This window comes from Nansenia antarctica (genome assembly GCF_963989245.1).
Source record: "Nansenia antarctica genome assembly, chromosome: 1".
Classification (NCBI taxonomy): domain Eukaryota; kingdom Metazoa; phylum Chordata; class Actinopteri; order Argentiniformes; family Microstomatidae; genus Nansenia; species Nansenia antarctica.
In genome coordinates this window covers 53,101,331-53,127,720 of record NC_137674.1, presented here as the reverse complement: position 1 = coordinate 53,127,720, position 26,390 = coordinate 53,101,331, and the positions used below count along the sequence as shown (strand labels likewise).

At 43.6% G+C, this 26,390-nt stretch overlaps 3 protein-coding genes across 3 annotated transcripts; all 3 read right to left on the bottom strand.

The window, feature by feature from the left end:
* Nucleotides 1-10,095: 10,095 nt before the first annotated feature.
* tcf23 (transcription factor 23) lies at nt 10,096-11,437 on the bottom strand (the record flags this gene model as incomplete). The annotated part of the gene is made up of 3 exons (XM_080524072.1): nt 10,096-10,227; nt 10,541-10,891; nt 11,330-11,437. 3 exons carry the CDS (start codon nt 11,435-11,437, stop codon nt 10,096-10,098), a joined length of 591 nt encoding a protein of 196 aa, XP_080380198.1.
* Nucleotides 11,438-12,842: 1,405 nt separating this feature from the next.
* On the bottom strand, nt 12,843-23,940 carry ephx1 (epoxide hydrolase 1, microsomal (xenobiotic)). The gene is made up of 9 exons (XM_080535890.1): nt 23,879-23,940; nt 19,030-19,235; nt 18,266-18,446; nt 17,530-17,748; nt 17,193-17,322; nt 16,764-16,978; nt 16,459-16,567; nt 15,848-15,970; nt 12,843-13,928 (listed from the first exon to the last, which is right to left on the bottom strand). Exons 2-9 carry the CDS (start codon nt 19,213-19,215, stop codon nt 13,706-13,708), a joined length of 1,386 nt encoding a protein of 461 aa, XP_080392016.1. The 5' UTR covers nt 19,216-19,235; nt 23,879-23,940; the 3' UTR covers nt 12,843-13,705.
* Nucleotides 23,941-24,579: 639 nt separating this feature from the next.
* srp9 (signal recognition particle 9) lies at nt 24,580-26,246 on the bottom strand. Its single transcript, XM_080544016.1, has 3 exons — nt 26,090-26,246; nt 25,549-25,617; nt 24,580-24,769 (listed from the first exon to the last, which is right to left on the bottom strand). Exons 1-3 carry the CDS (start codon nt 26,159-26,161, stop codon nt 24,650-24,652), a joined length of 261 nt encoding a protein of 86 aa, XP_080400142.1. The 5' UTR covers nt 26,162-26,246; the 3' UTR covers nt 24,580-24,649.
* Nucleotides 26,247-26,390: the final 144 nt, after the last annotated feature.

The window sequence follows — 26,390 nt, the reverse complement described above, 5'->3', positions numbered from 1 at the left end:
GCACATCATTCTGTGTCCGATAACGTTGTCAGATCGAGGACGTGTCCGGGGGACATACTTGCACCCATGGCACACAATGAACTGTCCCGATGTGACAATAGACCCCCAAAGTCTGTCTGTCCCTGCTCATCTAAGACCAATCAGGTAGAGGAGAGAGAGTGGCGGTGGGAGAGAGAAAGAGAGAGAGCGGTGGGGGGGGGGGGGGGGGGGGAGAGAGAGAGAGCGGTGGGGGGGGGGAGAAAGAGAGAGAGAGAGCGAGAGCGTGTACAGTGTATTAAATCTTATTTTTGTAGAGAACAAGAAGCTGCCGGTACGTCAGATCGCGATATTAAAACAAACTGAAGGCATCAGTGATTAGCTTTGGTTGCTAAAGTCCTTCTACTGTATGGCTGTTGTTTGCGTTACAAGGCTGTTGTTTGCATTACAAGGCTGTTGTTTGCATTACAAAGCCTTTTGACTTGTGCAAATGTCTGCCTTCTGAAGCTGCTATAGTACATTAATTAAATATTATATAACGGTGGAGGTGCCATAGTGTATATATAGAAGCACAGTCATAGATTATACTGTACAAGTACAGTTATAGATTATAGATTATATAGCACAGTTATATAGGTTATCTAGCACAAAACATCACCTCAGATGCCATTAGTGACACTAGGTTTGTGTTCTAAGAGAGGGTAAGGTTATAGACTGTAGATAAAGCCAGTTGTAGACACCTCTGGTTATACACACACCTGTAGTTATAGACTCAACTCTTGTTATAGACAGAACTGTGATTATACACACACCTCTGGTTATATACAAACCTCTTGATATAGACAGAACTGTGATTATAGACACACCACCCCTCTGGTTAGATGGGTTAGGGTTAGCTGGTTATAGGCACATTTCTAACAACCGGTTGTAGACCAAACTCTGGTGATTAGACACATCTGTCTGTCTCTACAGTTAGGAGGACGTAAAGCCTGGTGACATCAGTCCTCCATGTTGCCCCCCCCCCCCCCCCCCCTCCCCTACAGTCAACCCACTGGTCGTCTTTTCAAGTGCCTCATATAGGTTAATGTGTTGAATGTAGTCGTTTTCATTTGACAGCTGATGGGTGTAGTCAGACTAGTGATGCAGTACATCAGGCGAAAACAGTGTGATGAAGTTATAGACGCTGATCTAGGGTACATTTTGCATTTGCCCTCCTAATGGTTACAGTAAGGATCATGGGAGGGTTTTCTGATCCCAGATCTGTGCACACGGGCAACTTGTATCTGGAGTAAGGAAAGCTGTTAACAGTAAGAGGGGGTAGCAGGACAGAACTAGACTACCGAGCTGCTCTAGCTTTGGCCAAACTAATAACACACTGCTAACGTCACCTGTCTAGGGATCAATAGCAGTAGGTTTACACTGTAGAGCACAAGTCAGCATCCTCATCCATATGTGTCTTTGACGTCCGTTACCTGTACATGCATGACCTGACTAGTCCACGTCCACCCGGGGGCCAACAGAGAGTGTCTTCAGGGAAGGGAACATCTCATGTTTAGTGCTTTTAAATCTGGTTCAAACTGGAATACTGAAAAGAAAGAAAACGCCTGCGACCCGGCTAATGCTCCCCATGCGCTGCTCTTTATTTCGGCGATGTTTCGACCGAAGAGGTCTTCGTCACGCATGATTCTGTAATCTGCCTCCTCTATGAAACCAAGAAAAAGCACAATACCTCACACACACACACACACACACACACACACACGCACACACGCACACACCACACCACACAACGACTAGAGGCGGTTGGATCTGTGAATGACTACGTTTCCTTTTGTCTTTTTCACCATTTCTTGATGTTCAATGTACTGGGAAAAATAATTCCAATCAGTTTCAAATGAAAAAAAAAAAAGTACAATGTTTTGTAAACGTGTTTATGATTATATGAAGTGGCCATTTTTATCTGATCAAGTACTCTCGACGTGTGGCCATTACAACGTAATAATGTGTTACGATGATGAAGTACATTGTGTTTATAATTGGTTATTCAATGAATGTGAGTCCTGCAGTGCAGTGCGTACATGTTTAACTGTCATTGTCAAATTGTTTCATGGTCATGTTTATCCATTTTTGGAATCTAAAGAATTCAACCTGTGACTCTGTTCCACTGTGACATCATCACTGTGTTCCATACACTGGAGTTGTCATGCCAACTAGTGTTGGGTGCCAAAATATGTCATGGCGTTCGAAAGACCTGATTTCCCCACCCGGACACAATTTGGTGTCTATCCAAAACCATTCTGTGGTTCGAACTCTTTCAAAAGAAAAGAGTATTTCTTTTGAAAGTGTGATTTAAGTCCAGGATTTGGTTTAATCTTTGTCTGAGAGACTTCTTGATCGTGTGTGTGTGTGTGTGTATTTGTATCTACTTGATTGGGGCCTCCAGTGACATACATGCCTGTTCATCAATGTCTTATTATTATTGTTTGGCTTCGTCCGACTACAAAATCTCATGACAACGCCTAAACTAGTCTGCTCTATACTTGTTTCCAAAGACTGTTATTTCCTTGTGTTAAACTTCTCTAGAGACATTTTCCACCTGCCTTTTACCCTGTCTAGCTTATGGGGGTATAAGGACTCTACCAGCTAGTTAGATGCAGTAATATAGCCATAATGTTGAGGGGCCAGATTGAAGCTGAAACATGACACTACTGATTGAAATTAGGCTTCTGACAACACTTGTACCAATGACTTACATACATTTACGTAGGGCCAGCTCATTTAAATGCCCCACAAACCTTTATTCCACATTTTTTAGGAATAAATCTACTTTTTTTATAAAGGTACTGTTGAGCATCTGAGTGTGCAGACTCTACTTCACTTCATGCCCATTTATGGGATCTGAGTTTGGAGCACAACAATGGAGGAGGCAATGGGAGGACGGGCTCATTGGAATGCATGGTATGGAACGAAATAAGGAATGGTATCAAAATGGTATCACACACACCTTTGATACCATTTCTGATTCCATTCCATGCATTGCAATGAGCCCATCCTCCAATTCATACCTCCATCAGCCTCCCCCGGATCACACATAACTCCCAATGACATACGACACAACCCACAACCTGATTACGGGCTCCTGTGACTGTGTCCCAGTATATGGAATAAGAAACCTCTGTAACCAATCAATGAAGTCAAACCAAAGGGCTGATAGATACGAGCAAGGAAACGTCCATTCATCCCAACTGAAAAATACCTCTTCCTGTTCAAAGCATATAGAACGTCAACCCATCATGTCCTATGTTGATGTGATTGTTGTTGTTTTTAGAGAATATTTACTTTGTTTCCATTTATAGTAAATGGAACTGTTTTGGAACGCTTCTATATGCAGGGATCATAAAATGTTTTGGAATGGTTGGCTGGGGGTTGTAGTCCAGTAGTTAGCATCACTTGTAGTTCTATTCATCAGTGTTGTTAGCGCCTAGCGATGGGAACAACGAGACAACCTCAACCTAACGTTGTTCAAATGTTGGTAGGTCGTCAGTTGTTTAGGGCCGTCCCTAAGTACTGGCCTTCACAAACAACCAAAACATTTATATGGATCCTAGAGGTTTTTTACTTTTTTTTTAAAAGTCCTTTTTAATGACATCTTGTGACAAAGATATAAAATGTATATTTTATGATCTAGAGAGAATTCTATATTAAGCTGTTACATACGATTGCATTTATTCCTTTTTTATTCATACCTGAAATTACTTGAAGTGTGTACCTTTGACGCTGCCCTTTAAAATAACCATAGAGACCACCTCCTCTTTCTGGGACAGGCTTTAGAAGTTATGAATTTACAAACAAACCGAAGTGCTAAAATATGATTACCCAAGATGTCAAGAATGAACCCAGGTGTGGGTTGAACACTGTGATAGCTAAGGCTAAGCTGAAGTAAAAGCACATGGATTCTGGTTCCATACTGGGGCTTTAGCCTGCTGCTATGACTAGCTATCCTTGTACACTATACAGCATAATGTTTAGTCATAGCTGGCTATAACCATAGGTATCTTAAGTTTAAAAATATATATATATAATTCTGTGGCGAAAAACACACGGTTTATCCAACCAGGCAAATTAAGACCCACTTTGTTGAAGTTCTCTCTGAGAGTCAGAGAGGCTGTTGAGGTCGTAAAAGCCATGATTTCTATGAGGTAGAGCTTGCTTGAAGAATCACAACTGAAAATGCACCAGGAAATGTTAAGAAACTCACAAATTGTAAATGTAAAAATTATATTTATTATCTTTAATGTCTAATTATGTATTATGTCAATTCTTTAATTATTTACCAAGGCCTCCTCGGGGGTATTCCATCAATGTCGCTAAAGTAAAATCCAGGCTTGTTTTGATACATTTCCCGAGACTTTTTGCGAAATTGATCAAAATAGGCCTGGATTTTCTTTTAGCAACGTTGATGGAATACCTCCCTGGATGGCCAATCCTATAAAAATGGGTTCAATAACATTAGCTACTATGAGATCTAATTTACAGTGAATTGAAAACATACTTGACCGTAAGGGAAAGCCCATAATGGCACTCAGTAATTTCAAAACGATAATAAATATTTTGACAAACAATATTTATTATCAACATTTGTGATCCCATTTGTATGAATTCTTCCTAGTATGCATTCCAAAAATCCACAAGCAGAAATTGGACCAACCAACTACTCTGCTTTGGCTGTGCCTTCATCTGATCTCTGTATTGATCATCGTTATGGATAATTATTATTGTGATTATTATTCTAAAAGAGGTATTAAGACTTAGATATCCACGCAGTCAACTTGGAATTTCCGTGATAATCTCCCGTTAACATCAATAAATGATTTGCGTAAAATTCAGAGTTAAGTGCGCAGATGTCAAGTCTAAATACCGCCAATACTGTGGGTCATTATGGTTTTAATAAGGGGACTTGAGCTTGTACACAACAGTCGCTATCATACCATGTTTTCTCTGGAATACGTACTGTATGTTTCCCAGTCCTCTCAGATCTGTGATGGGGAGGTCAGGAGGCCAGACCGGAGAAATCCTCTTCCTGGAGGGGCACTCAGCCCTGTGTCCTACCAACCCACCTTAGTGGGCCTTACTTTCCTAATGTTGACATGTACTGGTCCTCTCAAGATTCAATGTTTGTAACTGGATGAATTGTAGTGATTATATGACCATCATTGTTGCTCTGTTTTTGAAAATAAAAATGTTTGATTGCACCAGTATTTAGACTTTTTTTTTGTGTGTTTTGTTGTGTGAATTTTCTGTTCTAAGGGAAGCAAATGATGTTTGGGTGTACAGTACAATCAATTGTACATTCAGGTAATGTTTTTTTTATTATTATTTTATACACAGGGCTACATCATTGATAAACACAACACTGAGCATATTTTAAATGCCAATTTCATAAATGTTGCATTTCTGTCCAAAAACGTTATTTCACCTTTATTTTGGCAGGGAGTCCCTGCATATACACAATTTATAACCATACATCATACACAATTACAACATTATAAAATATAATCAGCATTCACAATTTGTCAACAAGGTGGTCCTCTCAAAATTTATAATTGCCTGAGCGGCACTAGAACAGCAAACTTAAATGTACCCTAAATAACTCCTTCACCCTTGGCCTAGACATTGTGTAGGTCTGAGAGGACAAGATATTGGATTATATTGGATTTCAGATAACACACAAGTGTGTAGGAGACAGAAGTGTCTAGGGTGTAGGAGTAAGTGTCGGGTGTAGGAGCTATGGATCTTTTCGGACTGGGCTAACGAGTCCCCTAACGAGTAGCCCTCCCATAACTAGCAGTCCTCCATTTAAGGAAGGAAATTGGAAAGAAAGAAATTGTTTTTCTTTCTTTCGTCCTTCGTTCATTCCTCTTGCCTCCCAGGGGAGGGTCTTTATCACCCCCCCCCCTCCTATCCTTCCCGCTCCTCTCTCTCTCTCTGGGGGGGTCACTGTGGCTTGGTATCACTAAGGTCATGTGGTGCTCCAGTGGCGTCCCCCCCCCCTCCGTAGTCAATCTCACAAGTCTTTGCTTGATTCCTTCCTCGTCCGGTGCGTTTTGAGAAGGAGGTTGAGGAGAGAGTGGTCTGCTGAGGAATCGATGAAAGACTTTTGACATTTAATCCATAGTGTTCAGACAACAGAAGGGAAACATTTAAAATCCTTCTTCTAGCATTGTGACTGCCAATGACCCCTGGTCCTAGCGTAGATTCTTTTTAAAATTATTATTATGATGACTGATGTTTAGATGATTCACTTACTTTATACAAATGTACTTAGTGGTAAAGCACCTTGGATAAAAGTGTCTGCTAAATGGCTCCAATTTTAATGTAGAGCTGGGACATAGAAAGGAAACCCAGTGTGTGCACTTACCACAAGATACTGTGATTGCCCGGGTGATTTGTTCAGGGTCAATGCCACCAAATATCACCTCAGTCAGTCCAGAGAAATCCCATGTTCAGTTCAACAGACTGGGGCTGCGTTCGTAAATTCGCTCTGGACATCTGATCAGCACTCATGGAATGCCTCCAATCAAATGACTTGGTCCCTTTATTACGTTGAACCCAATGTGGGTCTCAGAGCGAATTTACGAAGGCAGCCAGGAATTTAAATGGAATCGACCCCAACAATCTAGAACAGTTTTGTACCAATGGCCACACAAACCCCCTGTTGCCACAGTAACCACTGCCAACATGCCAAAAAACCCTCTCATTCAAGCCCCTCTGCATCATCCCCCCCCCCCTCTGGTTAATACATGGAACAGAATGAGGAATGCTAGCCCGTCCTCCGATTTCTACCTCCGCCAGCCTCCCATCCTGATTTCAAAACAAGTGGTAGTGTAGTCTCGCAGGAAAACTGTTGCCAAGTCTGGCTGCCTTTGGCTTTCAGACTCAAAACTCCACAGACGTTCCTGATTCCAGGCAGGAAGTTCGCAGGAGGGGAAAGATTTGTGTTTATTTGGAGTGCAACAACACCACACTTAGTTACTCCTCCTGTACTCCTCTCTTAAGACCGTGCCATCAACCTGTCTCTTGCGTTCAGCCATGTTCTCTCTACCTCTACAAGTTGTTGAGTTGTGCCTTCCTCCCCTCTCCTCTCCTCCTATCCTCAGTCCTCCCCCTCTCCTCTCTTCCCCTCTCTACCTTACCTCTCGTTCCAGCTAGGCCGGGCCAAGGAGGGGAGTATGGCTACGGAGCTTCATAAATTTACCCAGAAATCAGCATGTTCTGGCTATAATGAGAGGGAGATACAGAAACTATGCTGATTATCTGTCTCAACATGAAGGGAGATGGGGAGGATGGAGGGGGATTCACTGGCACAAATAGAAACATACACACACACACACACAGACACTCTGACTCATGCACACACACACACGCACACACATGCACGCTTTTTGGTGAAGACTCTTCCTTTCGAGGACACCTGCTCTAGAACTAATATTATTGAGGCTGAAGATAATTGTGTGTAAATGTGTGTGTGTGTGTGTGTGTGTGTGTGTGTGTGTGTGTGTGTGTGTAGGTACATGCGTACGTGAGTGTGTGTATGCCTTGCGTCCAGCCATTCATAATGAGAAAGTAAGAATCATTTGACATGTAGGCCTATTACCATTGCTCAATACAATGGGGAGTCACGTCCGTGCTTCCTCCAATCTGATCTCCACTACATTTTACATTTATTTTTGGACGTTTACCAGACGCCTTTATCCAAAGCGACTTACAACAGTACATTTGTCAAGTAAGTGAATCATCTATACATCAGTCATCATAAGAATAAGAAGTCTATGCCATTGGCAGTCACAATGCAAGAAGAAGAAGAAGAAGAAGAAGAAGAAGAAGAAGAACTACTTCTTTTTTTTCCAGTAGAGAAAGTCTACAGGGGAGTAGTGGCGATGAAGAAGTCTTTAGGAGGCACAATTAAGTTGTAGCCTGAAGAGATGGGTCTTCAGATGGGTCGTCAGATGGGTCTTCAGCCCACGGTGGACGAACTGTGGGGATTCAACTATCCAACCCACCAACTCTGGCCAGAGCTAGACCTCTGGTGCAGTACTGTCTACTGTCTACTGTCTACTGTCTAGCACTCTCTTGTTGTTAAACCAAAATGTCTGCCCTCTCCTTTCACTGTGTAACCCCTGCCTTAGTAGCTGGCAGGTCCAAATGAGTCATTAATTTGAGAGAGTGGGGGTTATCTGCCCCCCTCCCCCCCCCCAGACAGATTTATAGGGCTAGCCTTGAACATTGTGCCGCTTTTCGTGGACTTGAGCCCATGTTGCTCAAGAAAGGGGGGGGGGGGGGGGGTAACGACCATGGTTCTGCTGGTTTCATCAACAACCTGCCCCTTCGCCTGCCTGCGCACAAATACTGTAATACAACTGCTTGGTTTGTACTGTACTGTGTAACTCCTTTGGTCTTTTACTATGTTCCAGACCGGGAGGCTGGTGGAGGTAGAAATTGGAGGACGGGCTTGTTGTTGTGAATGGAATGGGATGTGTTTGTTAGCATTACAATGAGCCCATCCTCCGATTTCTACCTCCACCAGCCTCCCCTGGCTTGAGAGGTTGGAGTTTCCCTCCCTGTGTGTGTGTTTGTGTTTGACACTAGGGTAGCCCACTGCTTAGTCAGTACCAGAATGTGTGCAATATCTCTCTAGTGCTGTAATCCATAATGTTGCAATCATATCATGGGTCATAAATGTCGTGTTTGTGATATATACATATTTTCCGGGAGATGAGATATTTCACATAATTCAAGATTGCTCAAGCTTCCAATTACTTAGCATGCCCAGGAATTTTGTATATTATTTTCAACCACGAGTTCTAAAATTACCCCTCGGGAGCCAAAAAACGGGTCGCTGAAATAGACAGAAAAAGTGTCAAGAAGTGGCCTGATTGGATAGAGAGGAGCACCTCCCCATTCCATGATCAAAAGCATATTTTGAAAAAGTGTGTTAGCCTTAAACTGAGGATTGAGTGGTCTAATGATATTTAAAAATGCTTAACATTATATAGCATGAACCATATAGTCAACACTTAAGCCATCATTTCATGTAAAGAATTAGCAACAAAGACCCCGGAGCATCTCTTTAACACTATCTGTACTGTAGCCTGCTTGGAGAGGTGCAAGTCAGACCCAATCATCTACGTGTGTCTGATGTTCGAGACAAGTTTACCCTAAACTAAGCATTCGCTATTGCCAAGATACAGAGCTCCACAGCTGAATATATGGTTGCCAAGTGTTCTAACAACAACCCTCCCTCTCTTCTTCTAATCTGTCCATCCCCTCCACTCCTCCATCACTCCATCTCCCTCCACTCCCACCCCCCAACCCACCTGTCACACACCAACCAAAACACCAAAATAAAACACACAGAGAAAGAGTATATACTTTATACTTTAATTCATTTCAAACATGAACATACTGTGGCACAGTGTTAAGTCATAAAATGTGTAAAAAGAAAAAAAGGAATATTGTTCAACTGGACCATTTTTTTACACACTGTTCTTCCATAAAGATGATTTATGTGGTATGCTTCTGTAATAAATAAAACATCTTTTCAAAAATAATAGTTTGAAAACTGAAGTAGTCATTTGATTTAATGTATTTAATATATAGTTTAATCTCTATATAAACATTCCATCTCTATGTAGGGTGATTTGGGATAATCTGGGACATTGGGTATGTCACACAAAATCTACTTTAAAATGTCAATCACATGACATCCATGCTTAACCTGTAGAAAAAGTCCTGTTGACTAGATTATTTTTTTATGTGTCCCACATAACCCAATGTCCCAGATTACCTGAATTCACCCTGAAGTTGATATCACACACCTCATCACGGTAGGCCTATAGATTTATTGTAGCATCATAGTCCTGGAAGGATGATGCCTCATTCATGCGATCTCGGAAACTCAGACCTTCTGACTTAAAATGAACGTGATGTAGGTTATTACTGTAGAGCTTCCTATTGGTTGATTCTGATACAGTCCGAGTGGGAAACCTCGGGTATCTTTGTACGAATTTCCAAATCTGACATTTCTGAGTTTCTTATTTCTTAGAGCTCATGAAGGTCACATCAGTCCTCGTTGTCCTCTGAGCTTAGTGGGTGTGTCCACTCCTCCCCTGAGACTGGCGTCTGATTGGTTGAAACCCCCGACAGCAGCTCTCCCACACTGCCACAGTACAACAGGGAACGCATCGGCCATTTCTGTGGAGAGAAACACATCATATATTATCAGTTAGTCTCCGTAGTTATGAATTATTAAACAGTACTGTAGGCGGTGTGATATCGTATTTCATCAGAGTATTTCTGAAAACACCCATTCTGAGAGTGAAAGGAAAGAATAAGGCAGAAACAGTGAGGTAATCTCATCTGTACTGTCAACTCTTTTGCCTTAACTCTCTCACATCCTGCATATCCTAGTCAAGTATGGATTCCCACAAGGGACATTCAACAACTCAAAAGTCTTAGCCTGTGACATGACCATACAGGTGAACAGACCTGGGTTTGTGGTGCTCACCTTGACTGGGTGCAGGTACCCTCCAGTCCTTGGGGGCAGTGTGTGCTCAGCCTGCGTCGTCCCCCCTCCCTGGTCCAGGGTCTCCGTCAGGTGGGCGATGTAGTTGGTCGCCAGGACCAGCACGTCCAGCTTGGAGAGCTTGGTGTCGGGGGGGACGGAGGGCAGGGCGGCCTGGAGGCTGTGGAAGGCCTGGCGGAGGTTGCGTACGCGGCTCCGCTCCCGGGCGGCGTTCTCTGGGGAGTGCTGAGACCTCAGGACCCTGGAGGGCTGGGGCTGCTGGGGCTGCCAGGGCTGCTGGGGCTGCTGCCCCCCCGACACAGAGACAGACCCAGCCCCAGCCCCGGACCGCACCTGGACAAGGCAGGACCAGCACCAACACACACGTACGCATGCACGCGCACACACACGCGCGCACACACACACACACACACACACAATCAAGCACACCCGCACGTACACGCACACGCACGCACACACACACACACACACACACACACACACACACACACACATCTTGTTCATCTACAGTACAGTAGCTGACACTCTTATCCAGACTCATATATAGAGTCAGTACATCTGTGCTCTGTGCTCTTATGTATTTGACCCTTTCCCTGCTTGTTTGGTTGTAGCTGTCGCTACACGTCAGGGAATTGGAAACACATCAAAACAACTGTAAGTACCGATAAGTATAATCAACCTTGATACACAGTGCCAAATAACAACATCGCTGTTTCCATATCATCAATTCCACAACCTACTCCTCCCTAGTTCCATCCAGATCTGACTCACCCACTTCTTAGGGTCCCGACCCCTGCGAGCTGGTAGTCTGTGGCCAGGCTGTAGGGCTCTGAGACTGGGCAGGCTCTGTTGGTCTGTCCTGGTCTGATCTGAAGACATGGAAGTAGCATCCGCCCGTAGCCCCTCAGCCATGGAGGCTCTGGTAGCCCCCGCCACCCCACCGAAGCTCCACACGGACCCTCTGGCACCCCAGATGATGACCCCTCAGCTCCAAACAGAGACCCAGACTTCAGCTACCCCAACTGACGACCACGCAGCCCCAAACAGAGACCCAGAGCCCAGCTACCGAAGACCCACTTAGACCCTCACAGAAACTCCTACGGAAGATAACTGGTCCCCAGACACCCCCTACTATACCCAGCCTCACCCAGTCACCAAAGAGGAGAAACCACACTGAACACTAATGAAGACCTAGAGCCAGAGCGCTTCTGACCACAACTTCCTATAACTGCTAGCCACTCCTGACCACAACTCCCTAACCCCCTTCTAACCGCCTCTGCTCACAACCTTGCCCCTGCCGGTGTGGTCAAACACCCTCCTTGTCCGGTCCAACCATCTCCTTCTCTCTCTCTCTCTCTCCTCTCTCTCCTTCTCCTTCTCTCTCTCCTTCTCCTTCTCTCTCGCTCATTCTCTCCCTATTCCCTTGCCTTATCTGGTGAGGTAATGTAGGGATCTTCAAGTGGTCCTTATCTCCCCCTCTCCCACCCACACAGCCCCCCCCTCCCCCATCCACCCCCCCGCCAGCACGGCCTGTGCCTCCCCCGGGTGCTTGCTGCCAAGGCGAGCTTCCTCAGGGAATGGCGGGGTGTCCCAGGGCAGGGCGCAGGGGCTTGGGAAACACCAGTCCTTGGCAGCAGTTGGAGGTACCATAACCGCCCCCCCCCCCCCCCCCCACCCCACCACCACCAACCCCGAGCCAAACCGAGCTGTGCTGTGCTGGCCTGGTGACGCATCCACCCACCATAGTAGCAGGAGAGGCTGGTGGAGGTAGAAATCAGAGGACAGGCTCACAGTAACACATGGAACGGAATAAGGAATGGTATCAAACAGCATAGTAGCTATAAGAGAGCACAGCACAGACCGGCTCAGCCCTGTCATGTGTAGAATCCCTAGGACAAGGAAGGTACGAACCCAGTTCATCTTGACCTTAAAATATTATCTATATAAGATCTGAATATTCATATGATGTAAAATACATAAGGAACACTAGTATTTTGTCAATAATAATATCTGTTAAAGAATAAATAACCGTGGATGTCATCAAATACATGTTTGTAATACCATCAAACCCCACCTTGTTGAAATCAAGTGAAAGGATAAGGCCGACAGGAACCATGATATCTTAAAAGCCATGCTATGCTAATCCTATGCATACTATATGAATGAAACCTTGAATGAATGAGAAGAAACAAAAAGAGTAAGCACTCTCTTTGGAAGAACACACTTAATTCAGCATGATGGTTAATAAAAAAATAAAATAAAAAAAGACAAAGAGTGCAACAATTTCAACTGTTTATTAATCTGATTCATTCAGAAAAGTAGTGTTTCATCAGGATATCGGTGTTTGAAATGCAACAACACTGCAACACTGTAACGCATAGACCTCTTGCAAAAACAAGAAAAGGTGATCAAAAATGTATTTTAAAAAAATATATATAATACATCCAGGCCAAGACTACACCAGAAATCTGAGGAGAAAGCACAGTCTGTACTCTCCTTAATATTTCATCATCAATTATTGATTTACAATCAATACAGTTGTCCTCAGTCTACTCACAGAATTGGTCAATTCATAATGATCTAACAGCACTTTACTTGAGAGAATATGAACATTTTCAAATAATAAACATTTCCAAATAATAACAATTTTCAAATAAAAACGTGGTTGTGTTGAGCCAGCTGTGTGTGAGTGCGCCACCATGGCAGTGGACTAGAACAGGCTGAACTGGAAGACAGGGTTGTTCAATTAAATTCACTAAATAAAAGCTCTATTTACAATCATGTTTAATTTCAATGTACTTCTTCACTCGACTGAATTGAAATTCAACCGGCCCTAGCATGGTATCAGGTTGGGTATTCTACTGTATTACTGTGGGTATGCCAATGGGTTATACAGAATATCATACTGTATGCCTATGGGTATCACACTGAATTATACTGCATTATACATGATATGTACTCTACGCCCGTCGGTACAAAGCAAGGGCAGCAATAGCAGGCTCTCTCTAAGGACCTGGCGGTGTTTATCAGGAAGTAGCTTCAGGCAAATGTCAATGCTATCAAAACACATAGCACACAGCGCCCGTTGACCTAGCATCTGGAGCTTTTTGGTAAACAGGAAAGCACAGCTGTTGCGACACGAGGTCATCAGTTGTTCTTCTCCTTCTTCTTCTTCTTCTCCAGCGTCTTGGTGAAGTTCTGGAGGTCCTGGGCCATCAGCTCGGGTTCTTCCATGGCGGCAAAATGGCCGCCGCGGGCCATGGGCGTGTACGCCCTCAGCTTCCGGTACTTCTGTTCCACCCACAGCTTGGGCGTGTGCATCAGCTCGTTGGGGAAGCAGGCGTAGCCGGTGGGCACGTGCACGGGGATTCTGGGTAGAGGAGTGGAGGGGAGAGGGTGGCGGGCGGGTGGGGTGTTTAGGCAGGAATTCAACATGGGATTTTGTATGTTGGCCCTATGCTGTGCTGATCCTATATGTTCCATGTTGTTCAATGTTTGCACTATACAAATTATTATTATTATTATTATTACTAATATTATTATTATCATTATCATTATCATTATCATCATTATTAATTAATAATAATAATAAGAAGAAGAAGAAGAATATTACTATAATTACTATTATTATTGTTATTATGATTATGATTATTATGATTATTATTATTAGTAGTAGTAGTAGTATTACTATTATTATTAGTAGTAGTAGTAGTATTAGTGTGTCACCGTACGTAGGGCTGCAACTAACGATTATTTTGATAATCGATTAATCTGCCGATTATTTTTCGGTTAATCGATTAATCGGATACAAATAATAATTTGAAAAAGATTTATTTTGCAAATTTTATTTTATGTTTTCTAAATCAGCCAGGCCTATACATATACATGTGCAAAATGAATAAGTATTAATAAAAAATAATAAATAATATAAATAAAAAAGGCTTTGCTACATCAAATAGGTTTAACAACAGGCCATGGACTATGGCGGTAGATTGTTTCAATAAAGTAGTTGAACTCTAGCTCAATACATGCATTGTTTTAGGTAATAACTTTGCTTAATGTAAAGGTCAGTAACCCAAAGTGCAATATAGGCTACAGACAAGACACTAATGTTTTTATATAACAGATATGCTCCAAAACAATGCAATGTGTCCTCTCACTCCATACAATAGGCTAGGCTACAGTCAGTGCCTCACTCTAACTCACGGGTAGCTTGGTAGGCTACCACTAGCTAGCCTTTAGCTTATCACCTCTGCTCTACCACTGACGTTAGCCAGCTAGCTAAATACACTTGTCATGCAATATTGAATTCATGAATGCGAGCAAACACTCACTGGCTATCGCATTACATTACAGTAATTTAGCTGACGCTTCGCTAGAACTCACACTAACGCATTTGCATGGAGAGCAGGAGACCATGGCAGGGCTGAGCCCAGCAGTACTTATATAATAAAACAATAGGAAGTTAGCTGTAACCCTCCTCTATAGAAACATAGTTAGTGCTCTGGTTCTCAGCACAGCTACGCAGACTACAGCTGGACGAGCAGCGTAGTGACAGTCAGCTAGCGGCAGCAGCGAGCTAACCCTGCTAGCTAACTCACTAGCATGTCCTGACAGCAGACAGCAGACAGCTTCACGCTCAAGGCTTTTGAGTAGCATGATTTAAATGTAGCCGCCGCGCCGGTGTAGGTACCGGATTTTCCCACTTTTCCGGTTCCGGTCATAGGTTCTGCCCTTTCCGGCCATAGGTAGCGCTATGATTCGCTATGATTCGCGATGCCTACACCGTCCAGACAGCGTGGCGTGCGTCAACAGGAAGTAGGTTTGTTATGGAACAAGACCCGACGAATCGATAATGGAATTCGTCGCCAACGAATTTCATTATCGATTTTTATCGATTTCATCGATTCGTTGTTGCAGCCCTAACTGCAACACCTACTGTGTGTCTCCCTTCATCTAAATCTGTTTCTCTGTAGTGAATACTGGTATGGATAATGAAGTGCTGCTACAATACAGTCTGTTATATCGGAAATTACTTCTAATTTAAACAAATTACTTCTAATTAGACAGCCTGATTCAAAAAACATTCTGAGCCTCAAGCTTCAGTCTTTCTCATATCGCTGGGTAGTTTCTCTGTAGAGAAGTGCTTGTATTATTGGAGATTGCTTCTCATTAAAACAGCGTAAATTAAAAAATGTAGATGAGGAATTTGTTCCTGTGTAATAGTCATGATATTGAAGCTTCAGTCTTTCACATATCGCTTGGTAGTGATATCAATCCTCTACTCACTTTGAGTGTGGCTGGTTGAGGCCTTGGCTGAAGTTCTCCTTGTAGAAGCGCATGGAGGAGATGATGCAGCCAGACGTCCAGTAAATCATCACATTGGTCAGCAAGTCGTCCAGGGAGAACTTTCTGAAAGGCAAGGCAAGGCAAGGCAAAATGGATTTGTATAGCACATATTCATACAAATGAATGTAGACTCATAGTGCTTTACATAAAACATCAGATAAAATAGCAATTGAAAGTGAAAAATGTTAAATAGGTCATCATATAAAATGATATGAATGAAAAGCCGAACAAAAGAAGTAAGATACAATAACTTAAATCTTTTCAAATGTTCAGATTTATAATCAATAAATAAAAACAAATCAATCAGAGGCCTTTGCATGGTAACTATCAGGCTTGACTCAAATACATGCTTTAAGATATCAGATATTTGAAGTACGCTTGAATTAGTTCTTCTGGTACATTCCAACCAATGGAATTAGTCCCAACAATGGAAACACATTCAAGGATTTGATGATATGTACCTGACCTAGGTCTGAAGGTAACTAACCCACCCTAGAACAGAACCCTAGAGGGTCTAGAACAGAATCATAGAGGGTTCTAGAGTGTCCTACCTGGTGAGGCCTCCGTCGTCCAGGTTCCGGAAGTCTTTGTCCGTCCATGTGGAGAACTTCTCCAGGATGTAGGCAGCCAGTCCCACTGGAGAGTCATTCAGCCCTCGACCTGCAGGAAGACAACAGACTCCTAGTTAAGCAAGGTTGAACAACCAGAATTGTGATTGGCCGAGAGGCGTTAGTTCTAATCTTTATTCCTGATAAAGTAACAGCTATGACACACTTTTCCTGTGTCATTGGCTAAAGCAGATATGGAAGTGGAGCCAGAAAACCCTCTCCCCCCTCAGAGTGGTACGTTCCCTTACCCACGGTGTCTGGCTTGGTAGCCTGTATGTGCATGTATCCTGACTCCTTGACGGGCTCTACCATTAGCTTCTGCATGCAGGGGTAGAGGCGCTGGATGTCGAAGTCGGTGAAGCCAAACAGCTTGGGGAACCGGCGGCCCAGCATGACTGACAGCACCATGGACAAGCCCGGGTTGTCAGGAGGGGAGAAGTTCACATGCAGGCCCTTGATTGTTCTGGGTGAGACACAACCAGAGAGAAACGTTGATATGGAAAAGCAGTAACTTGTGTTTGTGTGTATGTGAGGCTTTTGATTTGACAGAAAAGATTGGATAGGTTTAAGCAGGCTTGGTTTCACCATCTTGATTACACCCTTCTTGATTGACCAGCCACCACCACCACCTCCACCCCTCTTGGTGGTTACAACCACCCCCAGTCTCCCCCTCTTACTTGGGTTCTAGTTGGGCCATGTTGGTGGTGACCAGCCACCCCCAGTCTCCTCCGTGGGCATAGAACTGTTGGAAACCCAGCCTCTTCATCAGCTTGTGGAACACGCGCGCCGCGCACACCGAGTCAAAACCTGGACAAGAACAACTTCATTGACTTAAATCGAGGTTATGAGCAACATTACATTAGCAAAACGCTAACTTATACAGAAGGACATAAAGAGCAGACATCTTGAAAAAATGGCCCTGTCAGGTTGCATGAATGTTGATATAGCCCCCCCAAGTCCTGCATTCCTCCAGGGGTCCCTCAACCTCCCTAGATCTCCAGTCTAACCTCTGACCTTTCTTATGGGGGGCCTCTGAGAAGCCGTAGCCGGGGATGGAGGGGCACACCACCTCAAACACCACGTCGTCCGAGTCGGAAGGTTCCGTCAGGAGAGGGATCATCCCGTAGAACTCGTAGAAGGACCCGGGCCAGCCGTGCACCATGAGCAAGGGCACAGCACTCGTACCTTCCGGAAGGTTCTTGGGCTTCACGTGGACGTAGTGGACGTCAATGCCTGCGGTCAGGGGTCAGGGATCAGAGGAAACAACCTTTAAGGGATGGCTAACTGCAAGTTGCTAAATAACCCGGAGCAAGGACTTTGAAAAAAAGTGTTTTGGTAAATTGACTGTGTGGTGAAGGCATGTGGTGTATTGTGCAATGTGATGGCATTGGTTTGCTTTGCATCAGAGATTAGGAGCACTTTCTTAAAGTGAGAGGACTAATCTGTGTGCCTCATGGTCACATAACTGGTCTGTTGGAGCCAGAATTCTTGCTGGTTGGTAGGGGGTGAAATACTTATTTTACTCAATAAAACACCAATATTTTTTCATAATTCATATAATGTAATTTTCTGGGATTTTGTTTTAATATTCTGTCTCTCACTGTTAAAATCAACCTACCATTAAATTATAGACTGTTCATTTCTTTGTAAGGGGGTAAACTCACAAAATCAGCAGGGGGTAAAATACTTATTTTCCCCACTGTAACTGATTAATGATGTCCATAACTGATGAAACAGTGTAATACCTCACCCTCGATGTTGGTTTTGTAATGGGGGTATTTGTTGAGTTTCTCCACCTGCCTCCTCCAGTCAAAGTCTTGTCTCCAGTAGGAGACCACCTCCTGGAGGTAGGAGGAGTTGAAGCCGTAGTTGAACTGGCTGTCCTCGAGGGAAGGGACTGGCCGTGTCTGGTCTAGTCTCCTGTAAAGGTCCTGGGCAGACGATTGAGATTGAGATTAAGATGTTGTTAACCCGGACACAGATTAAGGGCTGGTTTCATGGATGCAGATTAAGCATAATCCTAGACTAAAAAGCATCCTCAATGGAGATTTTCCATTACAAGTGTGATATAATCCCTGGACTAAGTTTAAGTTTTGTCTGTGAAAAGCGGCCCTAAGACTAGTGCTAAGTAATCTCCATTGATGAAGCATTTTAGTCTAGGATTAGGCTTAATCTGTGTCTGGGAACCCCACTAATAATTAGATCACTGACTACTTGAAGACAGAAGGAAGGAAGGAATAAAGGCTAATATAGTACCGTAGATCGGTTCAACACTGTTGTGTAAAGCCTATCAAACTATTGCAAGCAAATGACAGCAGAGATAGTTAAAGTAATTCATTTTTAATAATTTTTTAAATAAACACAAAAGCATATCCAACTGCCAAGTGTGCCTCTCATCACAACCTAGACTTTTGATACTTCAGCCAAGAACTATCCTTTTGATTCTAAGAACAAATGGCTTCTATTCCAAGATACTAATAGTTCTATGCTCTTTATCCCTCCCCCTGTTCTCACCTCGATCTCCTCGTCACTGGTCTGTACTCTGTAGGGGCGGATGCTGAGGTCCCCCTCGTCCTCTTCAGGGGGGGTCCCCACCCCCCACCAGCCATCCTCTGTCTGCAGGACCTGCTTCCTGCTCCTCTGAACCAGGAAGTAGATAACTCCTCCCACCACCAGTGCCAGCACCACCTCAGTCAGCATGACTCTGCGGTTCCGGGCCTCTGACAACAGGAGAGATAGACAACAGGACGGATGGATGGATGGTGGGATGGACAGAGGGAGGGGATGGATGGACAGATAGATGGATGGATAGATGGATGGAGGTATGGACAGAGGGAGGGAGGGGAGGATGGATGGACAGATAGATGGATGGAGGGATGGACAGAGGGAGGGAGGTGGGAATGGATGGATGGAGGGATGGATAGAGGGAGGGAGGGGAGGATGGATGGACAGACAGATGGATGGAGGGATGGACAAAGGGAGGGAGATGAGGATGGATGGATAGATGGAGGGGTGATGGATGGATGGACAGATAGATGGATGGATGGATGGATGGACAGAGGGCGGGATGGACAGGTGGGTGGGCAAGGGACATATAGGACAGACAGACATGGCTGTCACAATGGGTGCCCTACTTAGTCTGGTACGCCAGCCCATAATTACTATCCAGGCTACCTACCACTTAAGGGCATCCACCTACGTACATCACAATCGCATGCTTTAGGTTGAGGGAATAAAGCGCTTCTGTCAGTATTAATGGCATGCATTAAAGACATTTAGCGACAGTTGAAACTTGGTTACCATGGACAACATAGGCACAACACAAGTCTAATACAAGTTCTATCCATAATGTAAACAAATTGAGCCTGAGAAACCTCAGAACATTTGAAAAATTTAACAATGCCCTCACTGTTGTTGTACCAAATTCCCAGCAGGCTGAGTGAAAGGATTAAGTAAAGAATGGGGTCAAGGCCCTGTGGTCACAATCCATGTTGGTCAAAATGTATGACTTAAGCCTCTTTCACACATAGTTCCCTGTAGTTTCCATGGAATCCCAAGCTGTGCTGACCGGGCATTTACGCCGTTCACACATTTACGCCGTTCACACAATCAAGGACCCCAATTGAAATAAGCCAGTGGCTTTCTTGGGTTTTTATCCTTTTAGTTGACCTTGTATGTAATATGTACTTTCATGTACCTACTTCTGCAAATCTTCTAATAAAGTTTTTCAATCAATCAATCAAAAACATGAGCCAAATGCCGGTAGATTCCCATGTTGCTCCCTTTCACACATGTCGGCAATTCCCTGGTTGCGCAATCTACTTGAATCATTGCATGCATTCAATCATTGCATGCATTCAAGTGGATGCAGAACTGGAGCGGGACGGACGTGTAGGGCTGCCATGTACCATATATGCTTGGTGATGATGGTAAGGACGATAATACGGTAATACGAGTTGACTCGCTGGAACGAGACAGGTGTGCGAGACCGCCACACACCACACATCTGCCATATCATACCTCCGTTTCATATTGAAAAATATGATGATAAATACATGTGGGACGGAGGTGTGGTGTCTGGCGGTCTCGCGCACCTGTCTCGTTCCAGCGAGTCAACTTATACCGTATACACGCAATCGCCGTGAGACTCACGCATTTCAACCAGTTCTCACGCTCTCACGCCGCACCTCTATTTCTCACGGCGAGAAATAACAATTGTTTTACGGGACTTTTATTTTTTAAATTCCTTGAAAGAAAGCTACCAGACATGAGTTTCGTGGCATCTTTCTGCACACGCGTTAACTTGAGTCTGCAATCGAAGCGGCAGGCGAGCGCTGATGGAAGAACCTGTGTTCACGCGAGCTGCAAGAACGTAGCAAGCAGTGTTGCCAGATTGGGCTACTTTTGGTCACACTGGACGGGTGGATTCGGCAGCTTTTAGACCGGTTGGGCTGGACATTGTCAATTCCGTCTGGCAACCGTGGTAGCAAAATATGTACATTACAACATCGTATCTGGTAGCCTACTGGACTGGGTTGCACCAATTTGGCGTAAGTCATTACTAAATGCAGGCATTAGTAGTTACTAAATGCAGTAGTTACATTAGTAGTTAAATTAGTAGTTACTAAATGCAGGCATTTAGTAGTTACTAAACCCCTAGTTGTTACTAGCTAGTTTCAAACTAGTTGTTTACTAATTTCGGTTGCACCACGCCAATCTTTTGCCAATCTTAGCTAGTAAATACTCAGTTTTGGTAACTGTTTTTTGTTTCTCTACTGTAACATAACCAGGTACATTAATAATAATAATGCATAATAATTACAATTTACAATACAAATACAACAATTGGGGGTCCCTCCAAAAAAATGTGGGCACGTTGCGCGCGCACAAGATCAACCACCAAGCCCTCATTCTGACCCAGGAAAAACCCTGGTATGTACTGTATAACATGATAGCCATCTATGAGCAATGCACTGTATATAAGATGATGATCAAGGGTCTTTCATGCTGACCAAGGGGCTGAGTCCTGTTGATGGGGCCCATTTTTCTTTTAGAGTCTGTAGGCTACCGTATTTGTTTATTAAGATTTCATAAATATGATATATTGTCTGAATTTTTTTCTTGTTGTATAAAATGTTAATTATTTTCATTTCTTGTGCTGGTTTATTATGAACAACATGTAAATTTGCAGGAAACTAGCACAAATAATTGGGTGGGAGAGAGGGGCCGCCGCTGCCAAAACGCGCACAGTTTTGGGTCGGTCGCTCCACCGCCAAAAAATCTCACTCCAAACTTTGGGTGAAACTTGGCAGCCCTGACCGTATTATCGTCCTTACCATCACCAAGTGCGCCCGCCAACTAAAGCACTTGATTACCGTTGTTATAAACATACTATACTAGTCCATAAGCACAGTATGGGAGAACTTGGTGATAAGCATAATACGAGTTGACTCAATTAGACATTATGCACTCTGCGGGCTACGCACAATGCATGATGAAAGGAGACGGTGTGTGTGCACTGCTATCACAAAATGTACATTTGATAAGTAAAAGTAAGCTAGCTAAGTAAGTAATCTAGTTATATGATTGGAAACGAAGTACTATCCAGTTAGAATTAGAAGATCTAGTTGTGTTCTCCTGCTGGTCTCGCTGCCTGGGTTTGAACAGACTTGGGGATCAACTACAATGTCTCCATAGGCTACATTACTTTGCATCCTTTGAAAAAAAATTGTCGGATGTAAAGATCTTGTAACTTCGCAAACAATAGCAGCATTTAAATAGTTTAGTTTATGTTCAACTGGAAAATGTAGTGAGCACAGATTTTCCTTTTTTGGCCGTTAAAAATGCCTTAAAAAAAATCCATTCCACCTGTACGTATATATATATATGCCATATATCATACCTCCATTATGATTGGAAATTAAGTAATGTCCAGTTGTGGAATTATATTTAGCAGTAGCAATATTCGGAGTCTGGGGCGGTTCTTATGCGCTCTGCCCTAATGGTTGCGCAATGCAGGACAGCTGTGAAAGGAGACTGACCAGGCAATAACCAGGGTCCATTCAGACTTACCGCAACCTGGTAAATTGCATGGAATTATACATGGTCTCGACCCGGGTAATTGCCTGAGCGGATTTCCCTGGTCAGTCCCAGTCACCCTTACGTCGACCCTGGAAATTGCATGGAATCTACTGGGAAGGCTCGTATGTGTGAAAGGGGCTTAAGCGTTTCTCTCTTAGGGTTCACTAACATCACAACAACTCTGATGTTTACATTACATTACATTTCTGGCACGTAGAAAGGTAGAAGGTCTATGTCCGAAAGCTCGCAATAAACTACGTTTATTTTTTGCACAGCGTTTATGTGTGCGGAATGCGGATGCTGTTATTTTGCACTCTATTGGCACGTAGAAGTAAAACACATATAAACATATCCATTTCACTTCTGAGAGCATCTCATTATGGACAGATTTACAGTAGTAGATCACTGCCAGCAGCACTGTCATAATCACTCTCCTGAACATGAGTTCTTCCATCAGGAAATGAAACATATTGCAATACAGCGGGGCCATGGCCCTACTACTACAATCATTGCCAACTCGTGCTTATCCCTTTGGTTCATATTACAAACTGAACAGAGAGTAGGTCTACTGTGCCAAGTTCTCAGACAAAACAAGCCTGTTTCTAGAACAAGCAGATGGCGACCAGTCAATACAGGGTTGGGGACAGTGAGCTGAAAGAGGCTGTGGTGCAAAAATGCGCATAGGGCAACAAAACAGTGTTGACATGCATGCATAACATTCGTAGAAAAGTTGTTTTGAGAATAAGCACATCGTCTATGTGGGAAAAGATATATGGACTTGAATACAGAATTCTGTTCCATTAGAACTTCAGCTGTTCGGCAGTAACCAACGGCCCATTTATAAATTAATCTGCTTAGAAGGGACCGTAATAAATAACATTTTAGAAGTTGTCATCGAAATGACTAGGATTCTATGTAGCCTATTTTCAACGTAAACATAATGTATCAATATCCGTTACCGTATGCATAATTTTCAATTCACCTACGTTAAGTTTTATGTTTGACTGAACACAATGGTGCTCATGTTTTCGAATATAAAACTTCCCATAACTCACATATGATATTGTCCGACTCTTACAATAAAACGTCACTATTCACGCTTATTAACCCAAACGCAATAATCCTCTGTAATTTGGTCAATTTGCAACATTGTTTCATTTAGTTTCAATGTTGAAACATTACATAACATACATACAGTAGGTAGGATGAAACGCACGTCAACGCATTCTACACAACAATCAATCGTTGACACCGACTTCTTAAAAGCCAAATCATTTCGTACCTGTTTGTCTGTTTGTCTCAAGCAAGATGCCGTGCTAGTGATCAATTGGACTTTCACACAGTTTCTACTGAGTTGAAATGGAGATTAGGGGCTCATGGGAAGTGTAGTTTCTGCTGAGAGTTGGCGGTTGCTCACGTGCACAAAGCCTAACACATTCCTAAATGCTTTGCAAAGAACATTGCTCCCTGACACTCTATATATCATACAATCAGAAAACATTCAAACTGTCCATCAAAATCTTAAGGAGACAATTATTGAGAGAGATAGTGGCCGTCATGGATACGGATACATAAACATTTATTGAAAATGGCATTTGCAGAGTTGATGAGATGGTGTCGGAAGCACAGGGGTCTCCCACTACAATAGCTAGTGTGGAAATCAGAAGGTCCTGCTCCGCTCATGTTCATCTTCACTCGGGCATGAAGTTTCCTCCATATGTACATAAAAATGAAAACCCTAAAAACGATGAAAAAAAGACAGAAAATAAATCTAACCATTAAAGTAAATTAGACATGCGTCTCACTCTCTCCGTCTTAAAACAGAAAATAAATACAAGCTCTTTTTCAAAGAGCTATACAGCACAATCCTGCTTCAGGGCAGCAAAAGTTATGCTCTCCATTTTCATTTCTGACCCCCCCTCCCATCCCATCCCTGTCACATGACCCCCCCACTGCTTGTCGTTGCGTTCAGGCTCCGTCCCCCCCTTCATCCATCGTTTGTGCTATTGACACGCCACAGTCCAGACTCTACAGAGTTAGAAGACTAGGCGGTTCAGTCCGTTTCCATGGCGCCGCTGTGGGACTCCTTAGACACCATGAGCCTCATCAGTTTGCCATGAAGCTTCTCGATCTTCTTCACGTCCTGGGCCTGGTCCGTCTTGTACTGTAAACTCTGCAATCAAACATACAGAGAGAGACACTGTCAGAGACGGACAGATAAGAGGATATCGTCATGGTGACTGGGTTACCTTCATAACTACCACCACTTTATTTCTCTTGGTGCTGCAATGTCGAGGAACTGAAGCCTAAGAATTTGACTCTCTTATACTTGGAAAAAGATTAGTTCACACACAAAGCTACAAGGCAGAGCTGAACTGTGCTGAGCTGTACTGGCCTGGTTACTGTACGCATCCACCATAGTTGCTGAAACAGTGCTGTAAAGGACAATGTGAAAGGAAAACAAGGCAAGCCAGCACAGTATGGTTCTGGTTGGCCCTGGCGGGCCTCAACACTACATGTCAGGGGTATGAGGCTCCCCTATTGTGGCTGCTGAGGGGGTTGACGCCTGCAGTTCAAAGTTGTCCTATGGGCAGAGTCTGAACGCTATTAGATTCCAGCCTCAGACCCATGCATAGATGAGTTCCGCTTGGGTTAGGTTTGTGTAAAGCCCCAGGGACACTCCTTTGATACAGCGTTCTCCATGTTCAAAATGCTGTGTCCTATGAGTATAGGTGTGCAGCATCTGTGATATGTGATTCTGAAAATGCATAGGGTGAAAAATCATAGAAGATGCCGGAAATAAAAATATAGCATAGGGCTGAGAAGAGTGAATTTTCCCAAGATGTTGACCATGGGACAGTTTAGCATATTCACCCTACCCTAATCTGTTCCGACTGTGAACTGAACACACTGAACAAGACCAGTGACTTCAGTCTGTTCCCTCTCACTTACCACTGCATCGTCGGTGACTTTGATGCACAGGTTTCCCTCACAGTGTCGGTACTTGAGGACCACTCTGACCTATCAAAACGAAGACAGAACACAAAAACAGCTGTTCAAAGTTGTTGTATTATATCATGCAACCACATACTACAACTGACTTGTCAAGCAGGCTTCTTTATATAGTCTCAGCAAGAACAACTAGTTCTTAGTTCGTCCAATGTTTAGAATCAAACATTATCTAGAGTTGCTTAAACAGCTGGCTTATGTTTATGAATGAACACCCACATCACCAGGCTCGCTAGACAACTTTCTGGAGACTAGCAAGTATGCGGCCAGTCTTTCTGTCTGTCTGTTGACATGGTAAGATCAATGGTTTAGACTCACAAGCAAAGTGTTCTTTCTCAGGAAAACGACAGGCATGGTTTGTCTGACCTCGCTAGCTAGTCCACAGGGTAGTGTAATGACATTATTTGCGGCTAGCTAGCCAGCTACAGTTAGCATGATTTCTACTGTTAGCCAGCCTTTAACAGAAACATGTCATTAAACATACCTTCATCGGATCGGTCAGATACAGTTTTTCTGCGGCTCGGGCGAACTCCTCCCATGTCTGAAAATACGGCATTATTCTAGCAAATTAGAGGTATAGCATATGAGAAAATCACTGTCTGGTTTGGTTTGTGAGGATCTGCTAACTTCCATAAGACCACATCAGCGAACTACCAGGTGGAAAAGAAGAAGACGTATGCCTAAAACCTCAGTGCGATTGGACGAGAGCTGTGTCGTCCAATCACAGGGCACAATACTGTAGCGTTCAAAGTATGTTGCTGTTTCATAATTCGGCCAGTAGATGG

Bases quoted from the DNA above. Each gene is read 5' to 3' on its own strand.
- srp9 (XM_080544016.1), bottom strand. From the start codon at position 26,161: ATGCCGTATTTTCAGACATGGGAGGAGTTCGCCCGAGCCGCAGAAAAA. The intron at 25,618-26,089 runs GTATGTTTAATG...TCGTTTTGATAG, and splicing joins ATCTGACCGATCCGATGAAG to GTCAGAGTGGTCCTCAAGTA. The intron at 24,770-25,548 runs GTAAGTGAGAGG...GTTTGATTGCAG, and splicing joins AAGTCACCGACGATGCAGTG to AGTTTACAGTACAAGACGGA.
- ephx1 (XM_080535890.1), bottom strand. From the start codon at position 19,215: ATGCTGACTGAGGTGGTGCTGGCACTGGTGGTGGGAGGAGTTATCTAC. The intron at 18,447-19,029 runs GTGAGAACAGGG...TCGTCTGCCCAG, and splicing joins CCAGTGACGAGGAGATCGAG to GACCTTTACAGGAGACTAGA. The intron at 16,568-16,763 runs GTAAGGGAACGT...GTCTTCCTGCAG, and splicing joins TACCAAGCCAGACACCGTGG to GTCGAGGGCTGAATGACTCT.